Consider the following 26,038-nt stretch of genomic DNA (forward strand, 5'->3'; position numbering starts at 1 on the left):
GGATTTTACATAGATTGCACCCTCTGGAATGTTTAGTACATTGGTCCCTCCACCTGCAACCCTAGCCCCATTCCTTCACACTTTATCAAAACAATTATAACCCCCCTGACCTTGATCTTCATCCATTCATTTTCCAATGACTCCTTTCCCACTGCTTCAAATATGCTCACGTATCCCCTAGCCTAAACAGCATTCCCTGTCCTCTATCCTAAGAAAGTCCTCCCTTGACCCTCACCCCCACCAACACACACTGGCTTCCTCCAGTTATCACCAAATCACCCTCCTCTCCAAACCCCATAAGTTAGTCATCTATGCTTGCTGCCTCCACTTCCTCTTCTCCAAGTCTCTACTTGATGCCCTTCAATTTGACTTCTATTCAGTCATATATATTGAGCACTTACTATGTGCAGAACACTGTACTAAGTGCTTGGGAGAGTATAATATAGCAATATAACAGAGTTGGTAGACACATTCCCTGCTCACAACAGGCTTACAGTCTTAAAGTCTATTCCCTTCACTCCAAGGAAAATGACCTCCCTCTTGCCACATTCAATGGGTTCTACACCATCCTAACCCTCCTTGACACAATCTGAACACTCTGCTCCTCTAAAGCCAACCTATTTTCTCTATACCTCTATCATCATCAATTGTATTTATTGAGTGCTTACTGTGTGCAGAGCACCGTACGAAGCGCTTGGGAAGTACAAGTTGGCAACATATAGAGACAGTCCCTACCCAACAGTAGGCTCACAGTCTAAAAGTATACAGTACTGTATAAAGTATACAGTACACAGTATAAAGTCTCTCTTGCTACTGATCCTTTGCCCATGTACTCCCTAATATACAACAGACCACCATTCTCTTCTCCTTCAAAGCCTTGTTCATTCATTCAATTGTATTTATTGAGTACTTACTGTGTGCAGAGCACTGTACTAAGTGCTTGGAAAGTACAAGTCAGCAACGTATAAAGTCCCTACTCAACAACAGGCTCACTTGTTAAAATCACATCTCCTCCAAGAGGTCTCTCCCAACTAAGCCCTCATTTCCCCTACTCCCTCTCCCTTCTACATTACTTCTGCACTTGGATCTATACCTTTTAATCACTTATGGACATATGCATAATTTATTTTAATGTCTATCTCCTTCTCTAGACTTATAAGCTCCTGGTGGGCAGGGAACATATCTACAAACTCTGTTGTACTGTATTCTCCCAAGTGTTTAGTACAGTACTCTGTACATAATAAATGCTCAATATATTCATTCATTCATTCAATTGTATTTATTGAGCGCTTACTGTGTGCAGAGCACTGTACTAAGCGCTTGAAAAGTACAAGTCAGCAACATATAAAGTCCCTACTCAACAACGGGCTCACTTGTTAAAATCACATCTCCTCCAAGAGGTCTCTCCCAACTAAGCCCTCATTTCCCCTACTCCCTCTCCCTTCTACATTACTTCTGCACTTGGATCTATACCTTTTAATCACTTATGGACATATGCATAATTTATTTTAATGTTTATCTCCTTCTCTAGACTTATAAGCTCCTGGTGGGCAGGGAACATATCTACAAATTCTGTTGTACTGTATTCTCCCAAGTGCTTAGTACAGTACTCTGTACACAATAAATGCTCAATATATTCATTCATTCATTCAATCGTATTTATTGAGTGCTTACTGTGTGCAGAGCACTGTACTAAGCACTTGGAAAGTACAAGCTGGCAACATATAGCGACAGTTCCTACCCAACAGTGGGCTCACAGTATATAAGGCGGAGACAGAGAACAAAACAAAACATATTAACAAAATAAAATGAACAGAATAAATATGTACAAATACAATAGAGTAATAAATATGTACAAACATATATACATATATACAGGTGCTGTGGGGAGGGGAAGGAGGCAAGGTGGGGGGGATGGGGAGGGGGAAGGGGGAGAGGAAGGAGGGGGCTCAGTCTGGGAAGGCCTCCTGGAGGAGGTGAGCTCTCAGTAGGGCCTTGAAGGGAGGAAGAGAGCTAGCTTGGTGGATGTGCGGAGGGAGGGCATTCCAGGCCAGAGGGATGACGTGGGCTGAGGGTTGACGGCAGGATAGGCGAGAACGAGGCACAGTGAGGAGATTAGCAGCAGAGGAGCAGAGGGTGTGGGCTGGGCTATAGAAGGAGAGAAGGGAGATGAGGCAGGAGGGGGAGAGGTGATGGACAGCCTTGAAGCCGAGGGTGAGGAGCTTTGCCTGATGCGTAGGTTGATAGGTAGCCACTGGAGATTTTTGAGGAGGGGGTATACCACTGAGTGATCATAGATGTTCCATAAATACCCCTGATTGACTGATGTGCTACTATTACCAATAGTCTTATGGTAAATCCATATGCAGATAGGGATGCCACAAGATGCCCTCTCCACACCACACCAAAATCTCCAATATTGGCCCCATTGTTGCCTCATAATCCAGCTCCCATGAAGAGGCAAAGAATAGGGGGAAAGGGGTGTGGACAAAAGAGTGGGAGGTTGGTGCAGAAGGAATCTCCTTCAGCATGTTTTAGAGGAGCAGTCTCTAAAGCTGGACAGGAGTACTGAGGATAGGGAATGAGGCAGAGCTCTCAAAAGATCGCTGGAGTCCTCCGGCAAACAGAAGTGGAAGGGCTCAAAAGATCATTGGAGGCCACTGGTAAGCAGAAGTGAAAGGGCTCTCAAAGGATCATTGGAGGCCACTGGTAAGCAGAAGTGCATGGAACAGAAGAGAGCAGCGTGGCTCCGTGGAAAGAGCACAGGCTTGGGAGTCAGAGGTCGTGGGTTCTAATTCCAGCTCCACCACTTGTCAGCTGTGTGACTTTGGGCAAATCACTTCACTTCTAGGTGCCTCAGTTACCTCATCTGTAAAATGAGGATGAAGACTCTGAGCCCCACGTGGGACAACCTGATCACCTTGTATCCCCCCCACCGCTTGGAACAGTGCTTCACAGGTAGTAAGCGCTTAATAAATGCCATCATCATTATTATTATTATTTTTATTAATTAAGGAACAGGTAATAAGTCAACCATATTTAAAGGGAGCTACAATATAAAAATCCCCACCCTCAGACTGTAAGCCCACTGTGGACAGGGAATGTCTCTCTTCATTGTTGTATTGTCATTTCTAAGTGCTTAGTATAGTGCTCTGCACACAATAAATGCAAGAAAGAGAGAAAGAGAGAGAGAAAGAGAGAGAGAAAGAAAGAAAGAAAGAAAGAAAGAAAGAAAGAAAGAAAGAAAGAAAGAAAGAAAGAAAGAAAGAAGAAGGAAAGAAGGAGAGGAAGAGAGAAAGAGAGAAAGAGAGAAAGAGAGGAAGAAAGGAAGAAAGGAAGAAAGGAAGAAAGAAAGGAAGGAAGGAAGGAAGGAAGAAAGGAAGAAAGAAAGAAAGAAAGGAAGAAAGAAAGGAAGAAAGGAAGAAAGAAAGAAAGAAAGAAAGAAAGAAAGAAAGAAAGAAAGAAAGAAAGAAAGAAAGAAAGAAAGAAAGGGAAAGAAAGAAAGAAAGAAAGAGAAAGAAGGAAGGAAGGACAGACAGACAGACAGAAAGAAAGAAAGAAAGAAAGAAAGAAAGAAAGAAAGAAAGGAAAGGAAGGAAAGGAAGGACAGACAGACAGACAGACAGACAGACAGACAGACAGAAAGAAAGAAAGAAAGAAAGAAAGAAAGAAAGAAAGAAAGAAAGAAAGAAAGAAAGAAAGGGATCTGGCTTCTAATCCCAGCTTGGCCATATGTCTGCTGTGAGGTCTTGGGCAGGTCATTTCACTTCTCTTTGCCTCAGTTACCTCACCTGAAAAACGATGATTAAGACGGTGGGCATCCTGTGGGTCATGGACTGTGTCCAACAATTAGCTTGTATCTACCCAGCACTTTGTAAAGCTCCTGGCAAATAGTAAGTGCTTAACAAATATCATAAATAAAGGGAAGCACAATCTCTGCCCTTGAGGAATACACAATTTCATGAAGGAGACAGAACAAACACAATTAAAGATACATAACACATGGATTAGTCGCATATGAAACAAATATATACTAAACTGAGGTATATGTTAAAGGGCAATTAGAGTGACTATAATTAGATGGAGGCAGTGAGTTTTCAGATGTTTTTGAGAGGGAAGGAACAGGATTTGGCAGAGAACGAAAGGAGAGTAAGCATTCCAGGTGTGCTGGCACGTACAGTGGAAAAGATGTTAAATGAACCGTGTTTCTGAGATGACTGCAAGTTTGGCTGGAGCAGAGTCCAACCTAAGATAGAGAATAATTAAATGAAGATGGACCCAATGGCAGACGGCATTAAAGGAAAACTAAGTTTCTTTACCTCACGGCTTCTGCTTCTAATCCCTACTGGCAGGTCAGAGATCTTCAAAATTATCATTGTCATGGGAGGAATCTGTCATCCAGTCTCCCAACCCGTTGGGTGACCTGGCTAATGAGTCAGGGAGGGTGAGCTGTCCCCAGTTCTGAGCTCTGCTCGAAGTGGACAAGGCTTCAAATCCATGATGGAAGGCAGGAGAATGGAAGAAGAGCTTCAAAACTGCATGTTTAGGAGAGTTTAGGGCCTCAGAGGACCAGAAGCAGTGTGGCCCAGTGGAAACGGCACTGGCCTGGGAGTCAGAGGTCCTGGGTTCTAATCTGACACTACCACTTAACGTCTCCATGCCTCAGTTTCTTCATCTATAAAATGGGATTCAATACCTGTTCTCCCTCCTACTTAGACTGTGAGCCCCATGTGGTGTAGAGACTATGTCAAACTTTATAATTTTGTAACTACTCTAGCACTTAGTACTAGTAGTATTATTATTAATTATTATATCAGCCAGCTTGCTGACCTTCCTGCCTTCTGTCTCTCCCCACTCCAGTCCATACTTCACTCTGCTGCCTGGATCATTTTTATGCAAAGATGTTCAGTTCGTGTTCCTCATTCTTCAAGAACTTCTAGTGGTTGTCCACCCACTGCTGCAAAAAGAAACTCCTTGCCTTCGAGCACTCAATCACCATGCACCCCCCTACCTTATCTCCCTGATTTCCTTCTACAACCCAATCACACACTTCATTCCTCTAATGCCAACCTTCTCACTGTACCTTGATCTTGTCCATCTTGTTGCCAACCTCTCAACCACATCCAGCCTCTGGCCTGAACACCCTCCCTCTTCATGTCTGACAGACACTTATTCTCCCCACATTGAAAGCCTTATTAAAAGCACATCTCTTCCAAGAGGCCTTCCATGATTAAACACTCATTTCCAAGAGAAGCAGTGTGATGTGGTGGATAAAGCACGGACCTGAGAGCCAGAAGGACCTAGGTTCTAATCCCAGCTCTGCCACTTGTCTGCTGTATGACCTTGGGCAAGTTACTTCACTTCCCTGTGCCTCAGTTACCTCATCTGTAAAATAGGGATGAAGAAGATAACCCCCACGTGCTATAGGGACTGTGTCCAACCTGATAACCTTGTATCTACCCCAGTGCTTAGAACAGTGCTTGGCACATAGTAAGCACTTAAGCATCATTATAATAATTATCTCTTTTTTAATGGCATTTATTAAGTGCTTACTATCTGCAAAGCACTGTTCTAAGTGCTCCATTCTCCTAGTCCCCTCTGTGTCACCTTTGCACTTGGATTTGATCCCTCTATTGACCCCTCCCTCAGCCCCACAGTACATACATAATGATGGCATTTATTAAGCGCTTACTATGTGCAAAGCACTCTTCTAAGCACTGGGGAGGTTACAAGGTGATCAGGTTGTCCCACGGGGGGGCTCACAGCCTTAATCCCCATTTTACAGATGAGGTAACTGAGGCCCAGAGAAGTGAAGTGACTTGCCCAAAGTCACACAGCTGGCAATTGGTGGAGCCGGGATTTGAACCCATGACCTCTGACTCCAGAGCCCGTACTCTTTCCACTGAGTCACGCTGCTTCTCTACATACCACATATGTACCACATACACACCACATATATACCAGCAATTTATTTATTTATATTAATGTCTGTCTCCCACTCTATCATCGTTCGTATTTATTGAGCGCTTACTGTGTGCAGAGCACTGTACTAAGCGCTTGGGAAGTACAAGTTGGCAACATATAGAGACAGTCCCTACCCAACAGTGGGCTCACAGTCTAAAAGTCTAGACTGTAAGCTCATTGTGGGCAGGGAACGTTTCTACCAATTCTGTTACAGTGTACTCTCCCAAGTTCTTAGTACAGTAGTCTTTACACAGTAAACACTCAATACATATGATTGATCTTTTTATAGACTTTGTTAAACACTTAATATTGTCTGGGCACTGTACTAAACACTGGGGTAGATACAAGTTAATCAGGTTGGACACAATCTTTGTCCCCCATGGGGCTCACAGTTTTAATCCCCATTTTACAGATGAAGGAACTGAGGCAGACAGAAGTTAAAATCAGGGTCACATAGCAGACAAGTGGTGGAACTGGGACTGGCATCTAAGTCTTTCTGACTCCCAAGCCCATGCTGTATCCACTAGGCAACAATGCTTTTTCATTGGTTGATTATATATTATATTGATAATAATTAGTCTAGTCTTCAAATCTGAGCTGTTTAGACTTTGAGCACTTCACAGAATCTTGCAGCACAAAAAAAACAGGATGATCTGGAAAAACCGGGACACTTGGTCACCAATTTGAGGCTTGTGGTTTGATCTGATGGGTAGCTACTTTAGGCTGCTGAGACAGGAAGCAACACAATTAGGGCTGATTCAAGGAAGATGATTTTTGCTGCTCTTTACTAAATGAATCGCAGCATTCTCCCCAATCCACTCCCTTTCAGCATAGATCTGAATCCAAAAAGCATAACTGAAGCTCAGAAGAGGATTGTGGAGTGTAGTTGCTTACAGTTAATGTGTGTTAATGAGCAAGTAGGATTGTGTTCATGGAGGGTGATGAAGAAACATCAGAGTGTGAGGGGAAAAAGTTGAGAGTGAGAAGACAGAAAAAAGGGAGAGATATTAAAAATTCATTCTTTGTCTTGTACTTAATAATAACAATAATTATATCCACTGAGTGCTTACTATGTGTCAAGCACTGCTCTAAACACTGGGATAGATAATTCCGGCTCTGCCACTTGTCTGTGGTGTGGCCTTAGGCATGCCACTTCACTTCTCTGGGCCTCGATTACCTCATCTGTAAAATGGGGATTAAGACTGTGAGCTCCATGTGGGACAGGGACCGTACCCAACTTGATTTGCTTGTATCCACCCCAGTGCTTAGTACAGTACCTGGCACATAGTAAGCACTTCATAAATACCACAATTAATAATGATAATAATAATGGTATTTGTTAAGCACTTACTATGCACGAAACACTGTTCTAAGCGCTGGGGGAGATACAAGGTGATCAGGTTGTCCCACGTGGGGCTTACATTCAGATTGGACACAATCCCAGTCCCACATGGGGCTCAGAGTCTAAGTAGGAGAGGGAATGAATACTGAATCCCCATTTTACAGTTTAGGAAACTGAATCACAAAGAAGTTAGGGGACTTGCCCAAGGTCACACAGCAGACAAGTGGAGGAGCTGATTAGAATCCAAGTTCTGTGATTCCCAGGCCTGTGCTCTTTCCACTAGACCATGCCCTGTTTCCCATGCCCTGTTCCCTGAGTAAAAGTCACTAACATTACATAATAATAGTAATCCGTACCATGAATGTATATAGTAGTTATTATTTTCCATAGCACCTTGCCCAGTGCCCTCACCACTGTCCATGTTGATTCTTATCGATGATAAATAGTCCTAAACTGGTCCTTTAGTCAGTTAATGTATTTATTGAGTGCTTACTGTGTGTAGAACATTGTACTAAGCATTTGGGAGAGTACAATATAACAGTTGCTAGGCATGTTGTTTGGAGTCTAGAGGGGAAGACAGACATTGGTAATATATTAAATTACAGGTATGTACATAAGTGCTATTGGGATGAGGAAGGGGTGAATAAATGGTGTGAATACTAGTGCAGGAGTAACAAAGAAGGGAGTGGGAGAAGAGGAAATGAGGGCTTAGAAAGGAAGGGCCTTAAAATGCTTTGTATGAGTTTATTTTCAAAAATTCCCTCTCATTTCTTAATTTCATGTCACCTTGGGCGTCAGATATGTGCCTAAGTCACTCTATCATTATGTCACATTGGGAATAATAATTTAACTTATCATTATGCAAAATAAGACAGTTATTAAAAATTATAATTAGCAGCAAATAACCCCACTTATAGTTAAATGGTAGACAAAGTAGCTGTCAAAGGTTCTGTTTATTTTCCCAAATTGCTCCCCATGCTATCTAAAAATGTATAAACTATATAACTATAAACAAATAAATACATCTGTATATATAAAGTATCAAATACTGTACTAGGCAAATTCAAAATTTCAATGAATATTTGTTGCTGATAAACTGGAAGTGGTACTGTATCAACAAAGAGAAAATAAAAATGATTCAGCATATGGCATGGAAACAATACTTTGCATTCATGGAATATCAGACCTTCTGGAAAAATAAATCAGGCTTTTTTATTATTATAGACACAGATAACATAAGAAATTCCCATTCATTATCTCTTATATGTTAAGAAATTCTTCCTTGTGACCAAACTGAACAGCTACTCAATTTTTCTTTAATAAAACTACAACTGTAACATTTTAAGTTAATTCTGGTACCACATTATCTTCCTAGGCAGATAAAGTAAGCACTCAATAAAAACGAATGAATGAATGAATGAATGAATGAATGAAATCCCATTCACGAAGACATCAACAGGCATGCATATGTGAGCAACAGGTAAATTGGAGCAAAGGTAGAGGTTTAATATTAAAAGCAGTCAATAGAGAGCATGAATACAGGACTGTATCCTTCCTGTGCTGTTTCTTACAAAGTGTACCGCTCATAATTATAACCAAGATAGTTGGCTGCCAGGATAGTTTTTCTGACAAATAATGCTTTTCCTCAATGGTTCCAAGACAGGAATGTGTTACTTTTTTATTTTGTACTTCCCAAGGCCCTAGAACAATATACTACACCAAATGGGTGTCCCCAAAATACTGTTGCTATTACTACTACTACAAATAATAATGATGGCATTTGTTAAATGTTTACTACATGCCAGGCACTGTACTAAGTGCTGGGGTAGATACAAGCAAATTGGGTCGGACTCAGTCCTTGTCCCACATAGGGCTCACAGTCTCGTTCCTCATTTTACAGATGTGGTAACTGAGATACAGAGAAGTGAAGTAACTTTCCCAAGGCCACAAAGCAGAAAAGTGGTAGAGCCAGGATTAGAACCCGGCCCGTGTTCTATCTACTACGCCATGCTATTTCTCACTACACCATACTACTACTACTGTAGCAAAATAACAGCAGGAGCAGAGGTTGCTGCAATAGCAGCTGCTGCCTCCACCTTGAAGACAGGGACCCTCTCCCCAAGCTCCATCTAGCTTTAAGAGGATGAGAGGATCTTAACATTATTACAACCAGACCCATCTCTTTCTTAGCCCAGCTGACACAGCAAACATTAAAGGACCAAGAAGGGACAAAAACTTATTTTCCTGAATCAACCTCTGTTTCACAACAATCTCTCCGCAAACCGCACGGGTTTCTCAGCCTAGAACTCCACAGTTTCTCTTCAGCAGCCTTCTACTATATCCCCAACCAAGGCTGCAAAAGCTCCTGCTCTCAGTAGGTGGGGAGGGCAGGGGGAGAATTGGGGCAAGCATTACAGACTGTATCTGTAGCATAGTAGCCTGTGTCTTGACCTCTTCTATCATCCAGTTTAGCTATTTTCTGATTCTCAAGACTCCTTCCTCTTGTGCCTGGATTGTTCTCAAATCTTTTGGTTCCACCTGTCATGTTCTTCAGTCCCTAATTTACCTCAGCTCTGTTCCTATCCCTGTTCCTACTTGTCACCCACTTACCATGGCCACCCCGCCTGCTCGGCTTCTGTTCACCCATATTGTCCCCACTTGGTCCAGTCTCATCTCCACCCCCCTCCTTTCTCTCCCCCCCACCACCCGCCTTACCTCCTTCCCCCCCCCACAGCACCTGTATATATGTATAAATGTTTGTATGTATTTATTACTCTATTTTATTTGTACATATGTATTCTATTTATTTTGTTAATATGTTTTGTTTTCTGTCTCCCCCTTCTAGACTGTGAGCCTGCTGTTGGGTAGGGACCGTCTCTATATGTTGCCAACTTTACTTCCCAAGCGCTTAGTACAGTGTTCTGCCCACAGTAAGCGCTCAATAAATACGATTGAATGAATGAATGAATGAATCTAAAACTGGTTTGGCTTCTGTTCCAGAAAAAGCATCTCAATTAGGGCAGCGCAGCCCAGCCCAAAGCAGGTGCACCCTCAGCTCCTTCCACTTTCCCAGTCTCCCCAAGAGCTGCCAGTACCTCCCACCATCCAACCCAGGTGACGGTGGCCAGAATTCTTGCTCAAGAGTTTTCCACTTCTAATTCTGGACTACCACTTCCTCTGCTCTTGCTACCCAGGTTTCCCTTTACTCTTCACCAAGCACAAACAGATTTAATTACTATTAGCTCTGCTCCTCCTCGATTAACAGAAGTAGAGGAATCTATAATTAATAAAAAAACTAAGAATAGGAAGCAAGCATGGCCTTGGAGTCAGAATACTGGAGCTCAACTCCTGGCTCCACGACTTGCCTTCTGTGTGACCTTGAACAAATCACTTAACTTTTCTAAGTCTCGGTAACTGCCTCTGTAAAATGAGAATTCAATACCCATGCTCCCGGCTATTTAGACTGTGTGCCCCAGGTGGGAAAGGAACTGTGTCCAACCTGAATATCCTGAATCTTTCCCAGCACTTGGTAGAATGCCTGGCATATAGTAAGTTCTTAAGAAGTGCCATTAAAAACAAAACAAACAAAAACTTATTTAACTTGTGACTCGAACTTGGGAGACATATTCACCGCTAGACATCATTCCTAGAATGATGTAGGTATCAAGAACTAGTTCAAAAGGTTTTTTTCTTTAAATGACTAAGAATTTCACGGCATATACTTAGAAATATAAAAGATGATACAAGAAATTTAAATAATTTAATCCCCAAGCTTTTTTCCTCTAAAATAAATCATGGCTGTATTAAACTCACAGATGTCTATGTATTATTCATACTCATTCCCTGAAAGGCAGAATGAAAATGATAAAATACAGCTACATTTCAATACACTAATTATTCCTTAGCATCATTTTAAGTGGTTGTAACTTGCTTTTCTCTGACCTTCAGGCTTTCAAGAAAAATAGTAAATTACAATAAATAATTTTTCCAAACATGGTAGCAATAGCATGTGTCTTTCACTACTTATGATTCATTCATCCAGACTCAATCAATTCTATAACTTATGAAATGAATGACTGCAAATAACGTGTACTTCTGGATTAATAATATAATCAAAAAGAAAGTGCTTGAAATTGAAATAACTCCAGAGACCAAAATGCCTAAACAAATTTCTTTGGTTAAGTTATTTAAGGTTTCTTCCATAAGACACCATTAAATCATTAACATTTTCATTTTAAAAATTGCTTCTCTGTAGAATCAGAAGGCAATAGTAGCACAAGCACCCTGCCTGCTGAATTTTGGAAAAAATAGGGGGTTTTGAAATGCATGAAATACATGTTAGTTTACACACAAGCATTATGGTATTCTTTCCATGAGAACACACGAAATGTTTCATTTTAAGAGCAATATTTCCACTGTTTCTTCAAACATTAAAGAACTTAAAATTCATTGGGGCTAAGTTCCTTCATTCTACTACAATGATTAAAGAGGACTAACATCTACTTACTTGATATAATAGGGCACTTTGTTATGTGAAACCGATCTCTGCCACGGAAGCTGGACGGAAGCTGAGGAAACAAATTCCGTAGGTGGTTAGATCTTAAAATCTATGAGCAGCATTTCTCAGAATAGCTGAAGCAGATAAAGTAAGTGAAGCAAGAAACATGATAATTTTCTAGATGGATTTATCAAGTACACAAAATTAGGTGGCAAAAACAACAATACTCTATCAGGGTAGTGTTAAACCTTTATTTATGGCAGAGCAAAAGTTTTGGTAGAGCAAGTTCTCCATTGCTCTCCGGGTGGGGAGAGCAAAACTGGCTGAATAACTGATTTGGTGGGAGGGGAGGGGAGGGGAAAAAACACCAAATTTATCTTATTCCCACCTCTGAACCCTCCTTTGAGTTTTTAATTCCGTCTACACTGGACAAACAGAATGATGTAACTACAAGATGTGAAAACTAATCTGAAGAGTACAGAGTTGTAATGATCCAAGGAAGATAATACTAATTGGACCTTGTGCTTTTGCTCCATATTGTTCAAGGCTGCATGCAAATACCTTTCTGACTGAAGAGCTGTGTCTACATTTTAGAGATGAAAATGCTTAATAATAAAAATTACAGCTTGGGTTTACATTTTCTTTGGGTAGAGTTATATGTCATTTGTTTTCTTCAAAGGGGTTTTGTCAGACCAAGATAATGGAATAAGGCCTTCCAATAATTTTCAAAAATTATTTACATTAAATGAATTATCAGAGCCACATGACATGCATTTTGCAACACCAATCAAGCAATCAATGGTATTTACTAAGCGCTTACTATGTGCCAGGTACTGTACTAAGCGCTGGGGTGGATACAAGCCAATCGGTTTGGACACAGTCCCTGTCCCACGTGGGGCCCACAATTTAAATCCCCATTTTCCAGATGAGAGAACCAAGGCTCAGAGAAGTGAAGTGACTTACCCAAGGTCACAGAGCAGACAAATGGAAGAATCAGGATTAGAACCCATGACCTTCTAACTCCCAGGCCCGTGCTCTATCCACTATGCCATGCTAATTCTCAGAGTTCTGTACTAAGCAATTAACAAGAAAAAATGAAATACAAAGAAAAGGCAGGCTCTCCCCACCTTCAAAGCCTTATTAAGGTTTGTGTCATCTATGCACTTGTATCATTACCTTTGGACACTTGGTATTCACCTCACCCTTGGTCTAGTATTTAAGTGTAGATCTGTAAATCATTTTTTTATATTAACGTCTCTCTCTCCCTCTACACTGTAAGCTCATTGTGGACAGGGAACATGTCTACCAACTCTTGTACTGTAGCCACCAAGGCACTTAGTACAGTGTTCTGCACTTAGTAAGCAATCAATAAGTACAAATAATTAATTGATTTTCATGGGTATCTCCAAGTGTTTTTTTACAGATCAGTAGTTAAATTTTATAAAAAACAGAAATTTTGTACATTTTAGTTTCAATGGTGCTTCATGAAGTCCAAGCATGCAACTCCAAAACATCCTCCACATTTTATTCACCAGGTTTGAGGGAACCCACAAGGTTTTCATGATTATTATTATTATTATTATACTCAAGTGGAATACCAAGTATTAGAATAAAACAGAGATTGCCCCATCACAAACCACACACATGCAGTTCATTTAAACTGACTATAAAATGGATTTTTATGAATTAGTCTGAAAAACTACTGGAACATTTCAGAAAGTAGTGAAAGGAGAAGGGGAGAAATACAGAATGAAAGTCTTAAAGAAGTCATCTCTTTTCCACAGAGGTTCTTGCGGGCAGGGACTGTGTTTGTTGTTGTATTGTACTCTGCAAAGCACTTAGTGCAGTGCTTTGCACACAGTAAGTGCTCAATAAATACTACTGAATGAATTACAGTGACCCTAATTACATTTCCAGTTAGTGATTTAAGCTTTACTTCACTTAGTCATTTATTGTTTTTAATATTTCCTAAGAACTTGGTGGATAAATTTTTAAGAACAAAGCACCAGAAGCAGAGTTTAGGGAAGCAAAGTTTAAGCTATTGATGCAAATACATGGCAAGTCAACCCCTGCCCAATCTATCCCTAAGTAAAGAATATAATCTATACTATTAGAAACAATAAGGAAGGAATGGGAGCACATATTTTAAGAATATTTAAGAGCTACAACAGGGTGAAAAGTATGCATTTCCTATTACATGTGTCATAACAGGAAGTTATCAAGATTTCATTCTGGAAGGACGTGCAATGTTGAAGGTGAGAAGGAAATAAAAGTTTGAAGGGGAATTTAGGAAAAGTGGAATAGAGTGAAAGGTCAAGGAAAAGCCAGAGGATATTAATTATACTGACAAATATTTTTAGTTGCCCATCTCTGGCAAAAATTTAGGATGAAACGACTTGCTCAGGTCACATTCCCTGCCCACAGAAAGCTTAACAGTCTAGAGGGGGAGACAAGAAATTAAAATAAATTACGGATATGTACATAAGTGCATTGAGGCTAAGGGTGGGTGGATATCAAGTGCTTCAATCAATCAATCAATCAATCGTATATATTGAGCGCTTACTGTGTGCAGAGCACTGTACTAAGCGCTTGGGAAGTACAAGTTGGCAACATATAGAGTCAGTCCCTACCCAACAGTGGGCTCACAGTCTTAAAGGGTACAGATTCAAGTGAGAAGCAGTGTGGCCTAACGGATAAGGGTACAGGCCTGGGAATCAGAAGTTCATGGGTTCTAATCCTGCCCCGCCATTTATCTACTATTAACAAAAACACCTAATTTATCTGGGTAAGTGGTTGAAGGTCTGGGAGGAATCTTATTCCCTTAAATAAGATAAACTGAACAAGCAAATTTTATTTATCAGTTTGAAAACATTTTTTTTGAACTTACTGGAAAGAAAGTGCTGAGAAGAAGGTCCGAAGTCTCTATGTGCTTCCTGTAGCTGCTTAAGGCGATCTTCCACGGAAACCTAGGCAAAAACACAACAATTCAATAGCAAAATAATAATAGTTTTAAATTGTGGACTTTTAACAGCAAGTTTTTCAATTCAATTTCTATTGTAGGAAGAATTCATAAAGGCTATTCACACAATCAGGGACAATCTCTTCTAAGCACACGCCTTTCCTCATTAAAGAACATATATGAGATTACACCAAGTACCATAAAAATATGACATCACTGTTCTTTCTTATAGCTAGGCTCTGTCTGATTGGCTTCCATTATAACTCAGCTCCCTGTCCAAAAAATAGCACAATTTCTGCCTTATCATTTGGGAGGCAATTTAACTATTTTTAGCCATTAGGAAGCAATGAGATGAAATAGGTAGGATCTAGGCGTGAGCTAGGAGGTTAGTAACCTAGGTTCTCATCTGGCTTCCATTCCAGGTTCTATGAAGGTAGGATGCAAAAGAGCAAAAGGGCACTATGGGCCTCTAGTTCAGTGCAGGGAGAGATACCCAAAGAAGCATGACTAAATACAGGATACTATAAGTTGAAAATGTAATCATCTGAACCGAGACCCACTTAGAAGATGTCTGGCAAAGCCAGGAAAAAATGTTGAATAAAGCAGCTTAACTAAGAGTAATCTACCAATGCAATGTAACCCCTAAGTATAAAGTGCGCTTATTGGGATTCTAGCCTCTATTTTCAAAGACAACAGAAGTGAGATTTAATGTAATTTGCAAGATTGGCTTAGAAAACACTGCAAAAAGAAGGATCCCTTACCACATAATAAAATAGAAAGATTGTGAAAATCAGGTTAAAAAAATGACAGTTACATTTGCTATTTGAGGTGTTCACTGCTTTTTGTTCCCCAGACAAATTTTAGGACACTTTTTCAGCCCCTTCCTAATAATAATAATAATTATAATAATGATAATACAGATATGTAAATGGTTTACTATTTATATTACTGTCTCCCGCTCTACACTGTAAGCTCATTGTAGGCAGGGAACATGTCTACCAACTCTGTTGAATTGTACTCTCCCAGGCACTTAGTATGGAGCTCTGCACACAACAAGCACTAAATAAACACCACTGATGGATTGATTTCTCCTCTCTGTAATTTACTTTAATGTCTGTCACTTCCTGTAGACTGTAAGCTCTATGTGGGCAAGGATTGTGTCTACCGATTCTAATGCACTGGATTTTCCCAAGTGTTCTGAAAACAGTAAACGCTCAATAAATACCACTACTTGATTGAACAGATATTAAGTCCTACTTTACAGATGAGGAAACTGAAGCATAGCGAAGTTAAGGAACTTGCTCGAATTCACACAACAGCAAGTGGAAGAGCCAGAATTAGAACCCAGGCCCTGTGCCTTCCAGCTCACTAGCTTTTCTGCTTTGAAAATGCAAGAAGGCACTATACTATGTAAGTAATGCAAGTCAATAATAATTTCCCAAGGACAAAGAAATCCAACGGGCATTTTCACTTTCTTTCTCCCCACGTATTTTGTCTATACACTTTTATTCAGTTGGTTCCACTTACTCTATCAGCTTCATGGCTGCCTTCAGAAGGCAGAAACGCTAGAGTGTACGTGCTTCAGTGCCTCACTGGATGAGGCAGCTCTTCTCCAAATTGGCAAACTAAATTATAATCATAAGTGCAACAGAAGTTTAGTTGGCAACAAAAGACACTCCCACTCTAGACGGTAAGCTCATTGTGGACAGTGAGTGTATCTACCAACTTTGCTATAATGAACTCTATCAAGCACTTAGTACAGTGCCCTACACAAAGTCAGCAATCAATAAATAAAATTGATTCAAACACTGCACATCACATGCGAGACCAAAAAAGGAAAGATGTTTTCAAAATGTTAACAACTTTCTCTCCCAAGACAGATTTCCCTACCCTAACCAGCCTGCAGCTTCTCTCTGAACTGTGCTTGTTCCAGGATCAGAGAAAAGACTGATGGAGTACATTTCGTCTTTCAAGTACTGTGTATTCCCTGGCTGCTTATCTTGAAACTGGAGATGATAAAAATGGAATGAGAAGGAAATCTAAATGGAATCAAAGGAAGAGCCACAAAGGCATAGGATTAGGGAAATAAAGAAGGGAAAAAAGCATGCATCTGCACTTTATTGGCTGGACAAAGGCATGACTAGTTGTAAGTTGAAAATCACTGAACACATATGACTGACCCTAAAAATTGTTCTTATTTAGCTTGCAAATTTTCTTGAATTTCATGCACACTTTTAACATTTTTCTAATTACAGAATTTATTTATAATGGAGCAATTTGGAAATTCACAATGCAAAAGGGAAAATTTCCATTTTATTTTTGGGGGGGGCTCATGGTCTCCCTTCTGCTCATATTGGCCTTTGGAGACCCCACATTTCTAGTCCACAAGCTGGCAGTCCTCACAGATCACTTGTTGGGGCAGCTGCCTGCAGCTCCCCAGAGGTCTCCAAACTTCTGTTTTGTAGGGAATATTAGGAAATACCAGTGCTCAGGATGGCCAGATTTTATCTTTCCAATTCTGAATAGCAGCAGGGATAGATGCAGCAACCAAACTGGTCAGGGAAAGAAGACCTACTAAAAAATCACATCTCCCTAAAGAAGTCTTCCCTGACTTATCTCTCATCTCCCCTACTCTTTCTCTGCCTACTTGGTCACCTAGACTTTACCTCCTAATCACCTAGGTATTCACCTGCCCCTTCCCCTACAGGCCTTACATACATCTCTTTATATTGGACTCTTCCAAGTGCTTAGGGCAGTGCTCTGCAAACAGTAAGCACTCAACAAATATGACAGATTGATCGATTGATTTATACTTGGTTGTTACCTGTGATTTACTTTAATATAGAGTAGATTGTAAATTCCTTAAAGACTAGCAGGGATAATGTCTACTAACTCCACTGTACTCTCCCAAGTAACTAGTACCATTCTTCTGAAGAGAGTCAGCTCTCAATAAACACTATTATTCATTTGATTAACCAATTGGAAGGATAAGGGAGGCTGGGAGATAAAGCAAATAATGAGGACGTGTGAGAGAGGGGCTATGGGGAGAATATTAGGCATCCCACCCAGTTAAAGGCCTACGATTCTAAGGCAAAATCTCAGAGGAAAGCTGGTTATACAGATTTTAAATTCTTTCAGAGAACAGGGAAGTATAGACAAAATGGAGTGTGGACTTTAAAACTAGGGTGCATTGACTCATTTGAGTCATTGTTCTAGAAATGTTTCTGCTAGATTTCAAAGGTTTCAATTACTGTGATTTGTTCTATTACTGGTAATTTGGAACAAATTACAAACAAGAGACTATCAAACAAATAGAATGCCAAAAAATGTAATGGTCCTATCTCCTTAGATGGATGTAGTTTCCAAATGGGCTAAAAATGACTACTGAAATAGAGAAAAAGAAAGACAATGCATTTCATTATATTCTGCCAGCATCACTAAACACAACCACTGTTGGAGAAAGAGAAACAAAAGGTCAAAAATTGTTTATGAAAAATGGTGAAAAAAGTCTGCGGAATACTTCTACTCAAAAAAATGGGAATGAATTTGTACCTGCAGAAGTTTCCAACGCATGTTAAGATCATCTAGTTGTCGACACATCTTTAAGGATGGGTGGAGATCAAGTGGAGAAAGCTGACTGGATAAATCATTCATTGTTTTAACCTTTAAATTGATTGGTGCAATCTCTTCTCTGAAGGCCTGGAAGAAAAAGGACATAAATATGCTTATTTATACTGGAATAGAGTCAAGTGAATGCCACACTCTTCTTTGAAAAAAAAAAAAGGTTAGTTGAAAGATAATAAACGGGAGACACCGGGAAACACAGTTTGATTTAAATAAGTAACTTAGTTTTTCTTTAACTAGGGCTGCTTTTCAAACCACTCACAAACAAATATCTTACGCTATTCATTTTTAACACTTCTTAATTAACTCTTCTTTTAACCAACTCATCCCAGTAGTACAGGTTTTTGCTTTAATTCTACATAACCATTCATTTCTCTCCTTTAAATTTTACATAACTCATACCAATCCTTTCAGCTCTCCCCTAATGTCTCAGCCTGAGTTCTTCTTCCAAACTATCTTTCTCATATACCCTTTGGCCACATTTTCCTATATTTGCCATCTATTATCCAGTGTCTTGTTTTCTTCTCTTCTTCATCTATCTTTAAGAAACCATTTAAGTGAATCATCAGGTATGCTTTTAAGTTCTCTACTGTTACACAGTCAATTTTCCCAAAAGTATGCTACTTATATCGAGGCTAACAAAATTATATGAGGAATAGATTTGTGCTTGGGACATTTTAAAATAGGAATGCTACTGTGTTTCAATAGGTCTTTAGAAAGAAAGCACCTGTAATATAAATGCTCTCAACTGCTGCTCTATCCTTCCATTACCAACTGTCCTCACACCAAAATGCTCACTGTTATTAGAATACTGAATTGGTAATGGATTACAACCTGCAACTCCTATGACATGAATTGAACAAATGTGGAATAGATGGGGAATCTAAAGGCCTAGGGGAAAAGGAGGACTTCAACTTTTAATTTAATTTCATATTGAGTTAAAAGCAGGATGGAAAACAGCATCATGAGTCTGAATACTCAGTGGTTGGCTCATCACAGAGGCTGTATTCATTGAGTGCTTACTGTGTGCAAAAACACTGTACTGAGTACTTAGGAGAGTACAATATAACAATAACAGATACATTTACTGCCCACAATGAGCTAACAGTCTAGAAGATGAGCTTACAGTTTATAGTTGTGCCAACAATTTCCCAGCACGCTTTGGAGTGTGCCCTTGTTATGCTTATGGTCCAATTAAACAATCCTCAGGAAACAGATTTGCTTAGCAACTGCTAGCCCATATTTCTATAAATGAAAAACTTTTCTTGGCTAAGACAGTTTTCTTCTAAGTATATAAAATGATTATAAACAGTCAAAAAAAAATACAGCTCAACCAATCAATTAGTCAGTGGTGCCTTATTGAGTGCTTACTATGTGCAGAGCACTGTGTACTAAGTGCTTGGGAGAGTACAATACAAAAAAATTAGCAGACACGATCCCTGCCCATAATGAACTAGCTCTAGGAAGGCTTTCCTCAATATTACTGTGCATTGAGGAGTATTATCAACCATGTTTTATGTGAATTAATTGAGCCTCTGGGCAGTAAAGTGAATTTGTCACACCACATTGGTTTTAAGTACCAGTACCTCAACCCTAAAACCGAGCTGAAATATGTGCCCTCCCACCCCAACAGCCACTTTAGGAAAGTCCAGATTCCTGGGAGTTTCTGCTGGGTTCCAAAGCCAGGATCTTCTGTTACTGGGATCGGCAGGCTGGGGAACTTCTGTCCACTGTAGCCCACATACCTGCACCCTATTGCTGCCACCATCCCTCTGAAACACAGGCATCTCCTTAAATCAGTGGAGGTGGGGTAGGAAGGATACTAGCCGGCCACCCCACTCTCGGGGATGGAGTGACAAGCAGTACCACAGGCAGTCACCAAGATCAGAGATCTCAACAACGTTTAATATAATTCTTAATTTGGGAATAATAAAACTGAATTCTAATTCAAACCTCCTTTGCCTGGCTCTAACACGTCCCCCCACCAGGACCCTAGGTACTTCCCTGTAGGTTTCCTGGAGCTCCTGTGCCACTGGCCTTTTCCTCTCTTCTCTCAGGACATCCCAGCCTCCATTCTTACCTCTCCGAGTCCTTCAGATCTTCAGATGGCAGGGCCACTCTGTGCCATTTCTCCCTGTCATGGGCAGGTACCTCAGCCTTCCAGAGACTCATCTGCTAGATCCCGAACTTCCAGGGAATTCTAACACTCACCCATCGAGGGTCACAGCTTGAACTTCCCGTGTCCTGCTCTCTGAGGCATGTGACTAGCAAACAAATACCTCAAGTCAATCTCTCACAGTAGATGGCTGAGGATTTGTTTCCCCAGCTACCTGGCTCACTCCCTAATTCTTCCCTCTGGTTGGTTAGGCTCCAAATTCTGCCATGTAAGGTATAAATACATGACTCTTCTGGCTTCCTCTTCCCCTTCCTGAGTGTGGGGGCTTGTTGGATGGACCACCATAGGCTCTGGATAGTGAACTGCCTACAGCACACAGGTTTTAAGGAAAGCATCGGTCTAGTTCACAGTAAACAAAGAGAAGAGGAGAAATGGGAATGGAAAAAATGGCTCTAAATTGGGGAAATGATTAGACTACATTCCACGGAGAGCAGGGGGATTCAAAGCCTGTTCTCCCTTCCAACTTAAGCTGTGAGCCCATGTGTTACAGTCCAACCTAATTATCTTGTATCTATCCCAGCATACCTAGTCAAGCACATAGTAAAAGCTAATATCATAATAACTAACATAACTTGGGTCTTGTTTTTATTATACTCTGCCATGCACTTAGTACAATGTTTCACAATCAATCAATGCAATTTACTGAGGGCTGTGTGCAAAGCACTGTACTAAGTGCTTGGGAGATTACAATATAACAGTATTGGTGCACACATTCCCTGCATACAAGAAGCTTACAATCTAGAGGAGAATACAGATATTAATACAAATAAATAAATTACAGATATGTATAGAAGTGCTTGTGGGGCTGAGGGTGGAGTGAATAAAGCATATAAATTCACGCGCAAAGGGATGATGTAGAAGGGAATGGGAAAAGAGGAAATAAAGGCTTAGTCAGGCAAGGCACCTTAGAGGAGATGTGCTTTTAATTTTGAAGGTGGGGACAGTGTTCATAATAATAATGGCATTTGTTAAGCGCTTACTATGTGCGAAGCACTGTTCTAAGCACTGGGGGGGATACAAGGTGATCAGGTTTTCCTACGTGGGGCTTACGGTCTTAAACCCCATTTTACAGATGAGGTAACTGAGGCACAGAGAAGTTAAGTGACTTGCCCAAAGTCACACAGCTGACAAGTGGCAGAGTCAGGATCATCTACTGGATAAGAAGAGGGAAAGCGTTCCAGATCAGAGGAAGCTCATGAACGAGAGATTAAGGACAAATTGAGGGACAGTGAGTAGGTTGGTATTAGAGGAGTGATGCTCAATAAGCACTATCATTCTACTGAAGCAAATTCATCCATATAGAATTTGGAGTTAGACAATTCTCAATTACTGAAGTATTCTGACAGCAACAAAAAAGATGGTGCTTACTGTGGTTTTATCAATATGATCCTGCAGTGAGTCAATGAGTAAGTCTCCCACTGGCTTCCATCCATTCCGCACAGTCTCCGCCTCTTTCATGTCCGCATCGAGGTCATCCATCGCACCCTGCAGGTCCTTAAGTTTCTCCAGGGCCTTGTCCACTTGCTTCTGCCAACTGCTGGAGACAGCATTTAGACTCTCCCACTTGCCTTTCACTTCTGAAGACTGTTGGCGCATGGCTTTAGCAATCTTCTGAGCTTTCTCTTCAGGAGTCAATTCTGAAATTAGAAAGGGTTGGTTGGTTTTTGGCGGGTTGAGAAATAGGAGAGAGGTTGATGCACCTGAGCCCAGTACTCAATCCCAACACTAACTTGTCCAGTCAGGGTCTAGCTACTTAGATTACGCAGGGAGAAAAGGCAGGAGCAACAAGAAAGAGTCCCAAACCAGGACAAAGACAGAAGTGTGAGCAGCTGCTACCTGAACTAGTGGTACAGATGGAACAGGGTGAGGGCCTAATTTTAAGTGAATGATTCAGACAAAAAGCATTTCGCATGGAAAAGATTCCCACTGGGTTTTCAACCCAGCTCCGCCACTTGCCTGCTGTGTGTGACCTGGGGCAAGTCACTTAACTTATCCATGCCTCAGTTTCCACATTTGTAAAGTGGAGATTCAACACCTCTTTTCCCTCCACCATCATTAATACCATTAGCACTCTTCTTTGTGCTGGGATAGATGCAAGTTCACCAGGTTGGACCCACAGTCAAGCTGCATGGCCTAGTTGAGAGAATATTGGCCTGAAAGTCAGAAGGGCCTGAGTTCTAATCCTGGTTCTGCCACTTGTCTTCTCTGTAATCTTGGACAAGGCACTTAACTTCTCTGTGCCTCAGTTTCCTCATCTATAAAATGGGGATTGAGACTGGGAGCCCTACGTGTGGAACAGGGACTGTGTCCCACCCAATTGTCTTGTATCTACCCCATGGCTTAGTAAAGTGCCTGGCACATAGTATGTGCTTAAAAAATACCATTATTATTATTTATTGTTATTATTACTATTATTATGTCTATGAGGAGCAGTATGGTCGAGTGGAGGCCTGGGAATCAGAGGACCTGGGTTCTAAAACTGAATCTGTAACTTGTCTGCTGTGTGACCTTGGGTAAGTCATTTAAGTTCTGTGAGCTTCACTCCTCATCTATAAAATGGGGATTCAATCCTACTTCCTCCTACTCAGACTGTGAGCCCCACAATGGGACAGGGAAGGTGTCCAACCTCATTATCTTCTATCTAACCCAGCACTTAGAAGAGTCCTTAGCCCATAGTAAGCACCTAAAAGTACCATAAAAAAGAAAAAGTCTAAGTCCCCATAGATTGTGAGAAGCAGCATGGCTCAGTGGAAAGAGCACAGGCTTTGGAGTCAGAGGTCATGGTTTCAAAACCCAGTTCCACCAATTGTTAGCTGCGTGACTTTGGGCAAGTCACTTCACTTCTCTGGGCCTCAGTTACCTCATCTGTAAAATGGGGATGAAAACTGTGAGCCCCCATGGGACAACCTGATCACTTCGTAACCTCCCCAGTGCTTAGAACAGTGCTTTGCACATAGTAAGTGCTTAATAAATGCCATCATTATTATTATTGTGAGCCACATATGGGAGAGTGCCACTGTTCAACCTGATTACTTGGTATTAACCCCAGCACTGAGTATAATGCTTGGCACAGAGTAAGCCAAAAATTACAATTATTATTTTATGAGTTATTTTTAGGAACTATATTGCTATAAAAATTAGGAAAACATTACTGAAAATTGCATGGCAGATTACCATATTCCTGATATTCTTTGGTCTTTAAGCTCTACTGCAACATATTTAACTTAAACATAACTTTGGGCAACACATATCAATATTCTAAATAATTCTTTATGTGCATTGTGAAATTCAAATACCATTCAACTGACAATTACATTTGAAAGTAAATAATGAAATCCTCACCACATATTTGAATAATCTTAGAAAATGCAAGTACTCAAAATATCAGGAATGGAAAATGAGATAAGCAGGTACAGCTCTTAACCACATATTTTAGACGAGTATGTTCCTTTCAGTGTTACTCCATAGAACTGACGAGATCACCTTTCATTTTATGAAATTACCTTCTAGATGGGTTACTTCATGAATGATGATGAAGATATTTGTTAAGTGCTTACTATGTACCAACCACTGTTCTAACCACTGGGCTAGATACAAGGTAACCAGGTTGTCCCATGTGGGACTCAAAGTCTTCATCCCCATTTTACAGATGAGGTAACTGAGGCCCAGAGAAGTTAAGTGACTTGCCCAAAGTCACACAGTATGCAAGTGGCAGAGCTGGGATTAGAACCCAGGTTCTCTGATTCCCAGGGCCGATCTCCTTCCACTTCACCACACTGCTTCTCATATTAAAGCTTTAAAGTACTTGCTTAATAAGAGGATGATTTTTTAAAATTCTCTCACTTGTGCTTTTTCCCCCCCAATAATTTCCTCCTGACTTTCTTCCGTGTTTTTATTGATATATGCAAATCACACTTTGGTTATTTATCATTTTGCTATGTGAAATTTTGCTAAAATGCCAACTTCTTTATATTGTTACATCTCTGGACGTAAACAATGACAATTTCTCAAATGAAATACATGGATGCCTCCAAATCATCATCATCAATCATCAATCGTATTTATTGAGTGCTTACTATGTGCAGAGCACTGTACTAAGCGCTTGGGAAGTACAAATTGGCAACATATAGAGACAGTCCCTACCCAACAGTGGGCTCACAGTCTAAAAGGGGGAGACAGAGAACAAAACCAAACATACTAACAAAATAAAATAAGTAGAATAGATATGTACAAGTAAAATAAATAGAGTAATAAATATGTACAAACATATATACATATATACAGGTGCAAGTATCCTGCAAGACAGAAAGGGTTACATAGCAACTTTTCCCCCTGTGATAATAATTACCTGGGCATAGTGCTGAACCATCTGGCCTTAGAAAGACAGATTATTAGTCTATAGTTTCTTGGATAAAATTCACTGAATAATGTACAGTGATTCTCTTAGGTCATGAAACACTTTCAAAGCCAGTAATAAAACATGCTGGCATGAAGAAACACATCTCCTTTCTAAGACAAAACACTGTTCATTGGCCTCTACTTTTTTGTCTTCACTTAATATGAAATCTTTTGAGTGATACTGCTTTGTGTAGTTGGTACTGCATTATCTACACTCCAGAAGCTGTTAAGATGGAACAGCATACTATTCAAGAGACCATCTGTTTATACTCACTGAACATTTGTGAAAGAGAAGAAACATCACCACCATGACTCTACTTTTATGGTGAAAATCAGTTTCGAACAGCCCCTTAAGGGAATACTAAATATGGAAATAATGAAATAAAATTTCTAAATGTTATTGTGAATTTGCCACAAGAAGTACTTTACTCAGCTTAGTCTTATGGATATTTCTGTAGAAAGAGAAATGCTTTTAATAGGAAATTAAATATATGAGTTCTACAGGATAATGCAGCAACAAGCTTCTTCCCAAAAAATGATTTAAAATGGAGGGATTGTTTTGGGGTTTTTTTTGGCGGTGAGGGGGCAGTGGGTTAAATGGTATTTGTTATGCACTTATTATGTGCACTTATTGTACTGTCAGGGTAGGTACAAGATTGAACACAGTCCATTTCCCACAAGGGGCTCCCAATCTTACTCCCCATTTTACAAATGAGGTAACTGAGGCACAGAGAATTTAAGTGACTTGCCCAAGGTCACCCAGCAGACAAATGGCAGAGGCAGTGGGAAGAGAAGTGTTTGCCTTAGAGTAAGCTGTTGATCCTGTCTTCTCAATGCCACACCTCTCTAGGAGTAGTAGCACGTATTATCATCATCATCAATCGTATTTATTGAGCGCTTACTGTGTGCAGAGCACTGTACTAAGCGCTTGGGAAGTACAAATTGGGAACATATAGAGACAGTCCCTACCCAACAGTGGGCTCACAGTCTAAAAGTATTACTGTGGAATTCATAATTGGATAGACTTTGATTACATCTTCCCCAAATCCTGGTTTTGCCACTTTACTGCAGTGTGAC

General features: G+C 40.4%; 1 protein-coding gene across 4 annotated transcripts in view; it reads right to left on the bottom strand.

Annotated features, from left to right (window-relative positions):
- Positions 1-26,038, bottom strand: part of UTRN (utrophin) — a 583,736-nt gene that overhangs the window by 103,264 nt on the left and 454,434 nt on the right. For all 4 annotated transcript variants that reach the window (XM_038766673.1, XM_038766663.1, XM_038766681.1 and 1 more), the window contains 4 exons: positions 21,932-22,200; positions 18,316-18,462; positions 14,692-14,770; positions 11,814-11,874 (listed from right to left, as the gene is read on the bottom strand). In XM_038766673.1, the coding sequence (XP_038622601.1) occupies positions 11,814-11,874; positions 14,692-14,770; positions 18,316-18,462; positions 21,932-22,200 (556 nt within the window). The remainder of the gene's footprint in view (positions 1-11,813; positions 11,875-14,691; positions 14,771-18,315; positions 18,463-21,931; positions 22,201-26,038) is intronic.

This window comes from Tachyglossus aculeatus, chromosome 2, assembly GCF_015852505.1.
Source record: "Tachyglossus aculeatus isolate mTacAcu1 chromosome 2, mTacAcu1.pri, whole genome shotgun sequence".
NCBI lineage: Eukaryota > Metazoa > Chordata > Mammalia > Monotremata > Tachyglossidae > Tachyglossus > Tachyglossus aculeatus.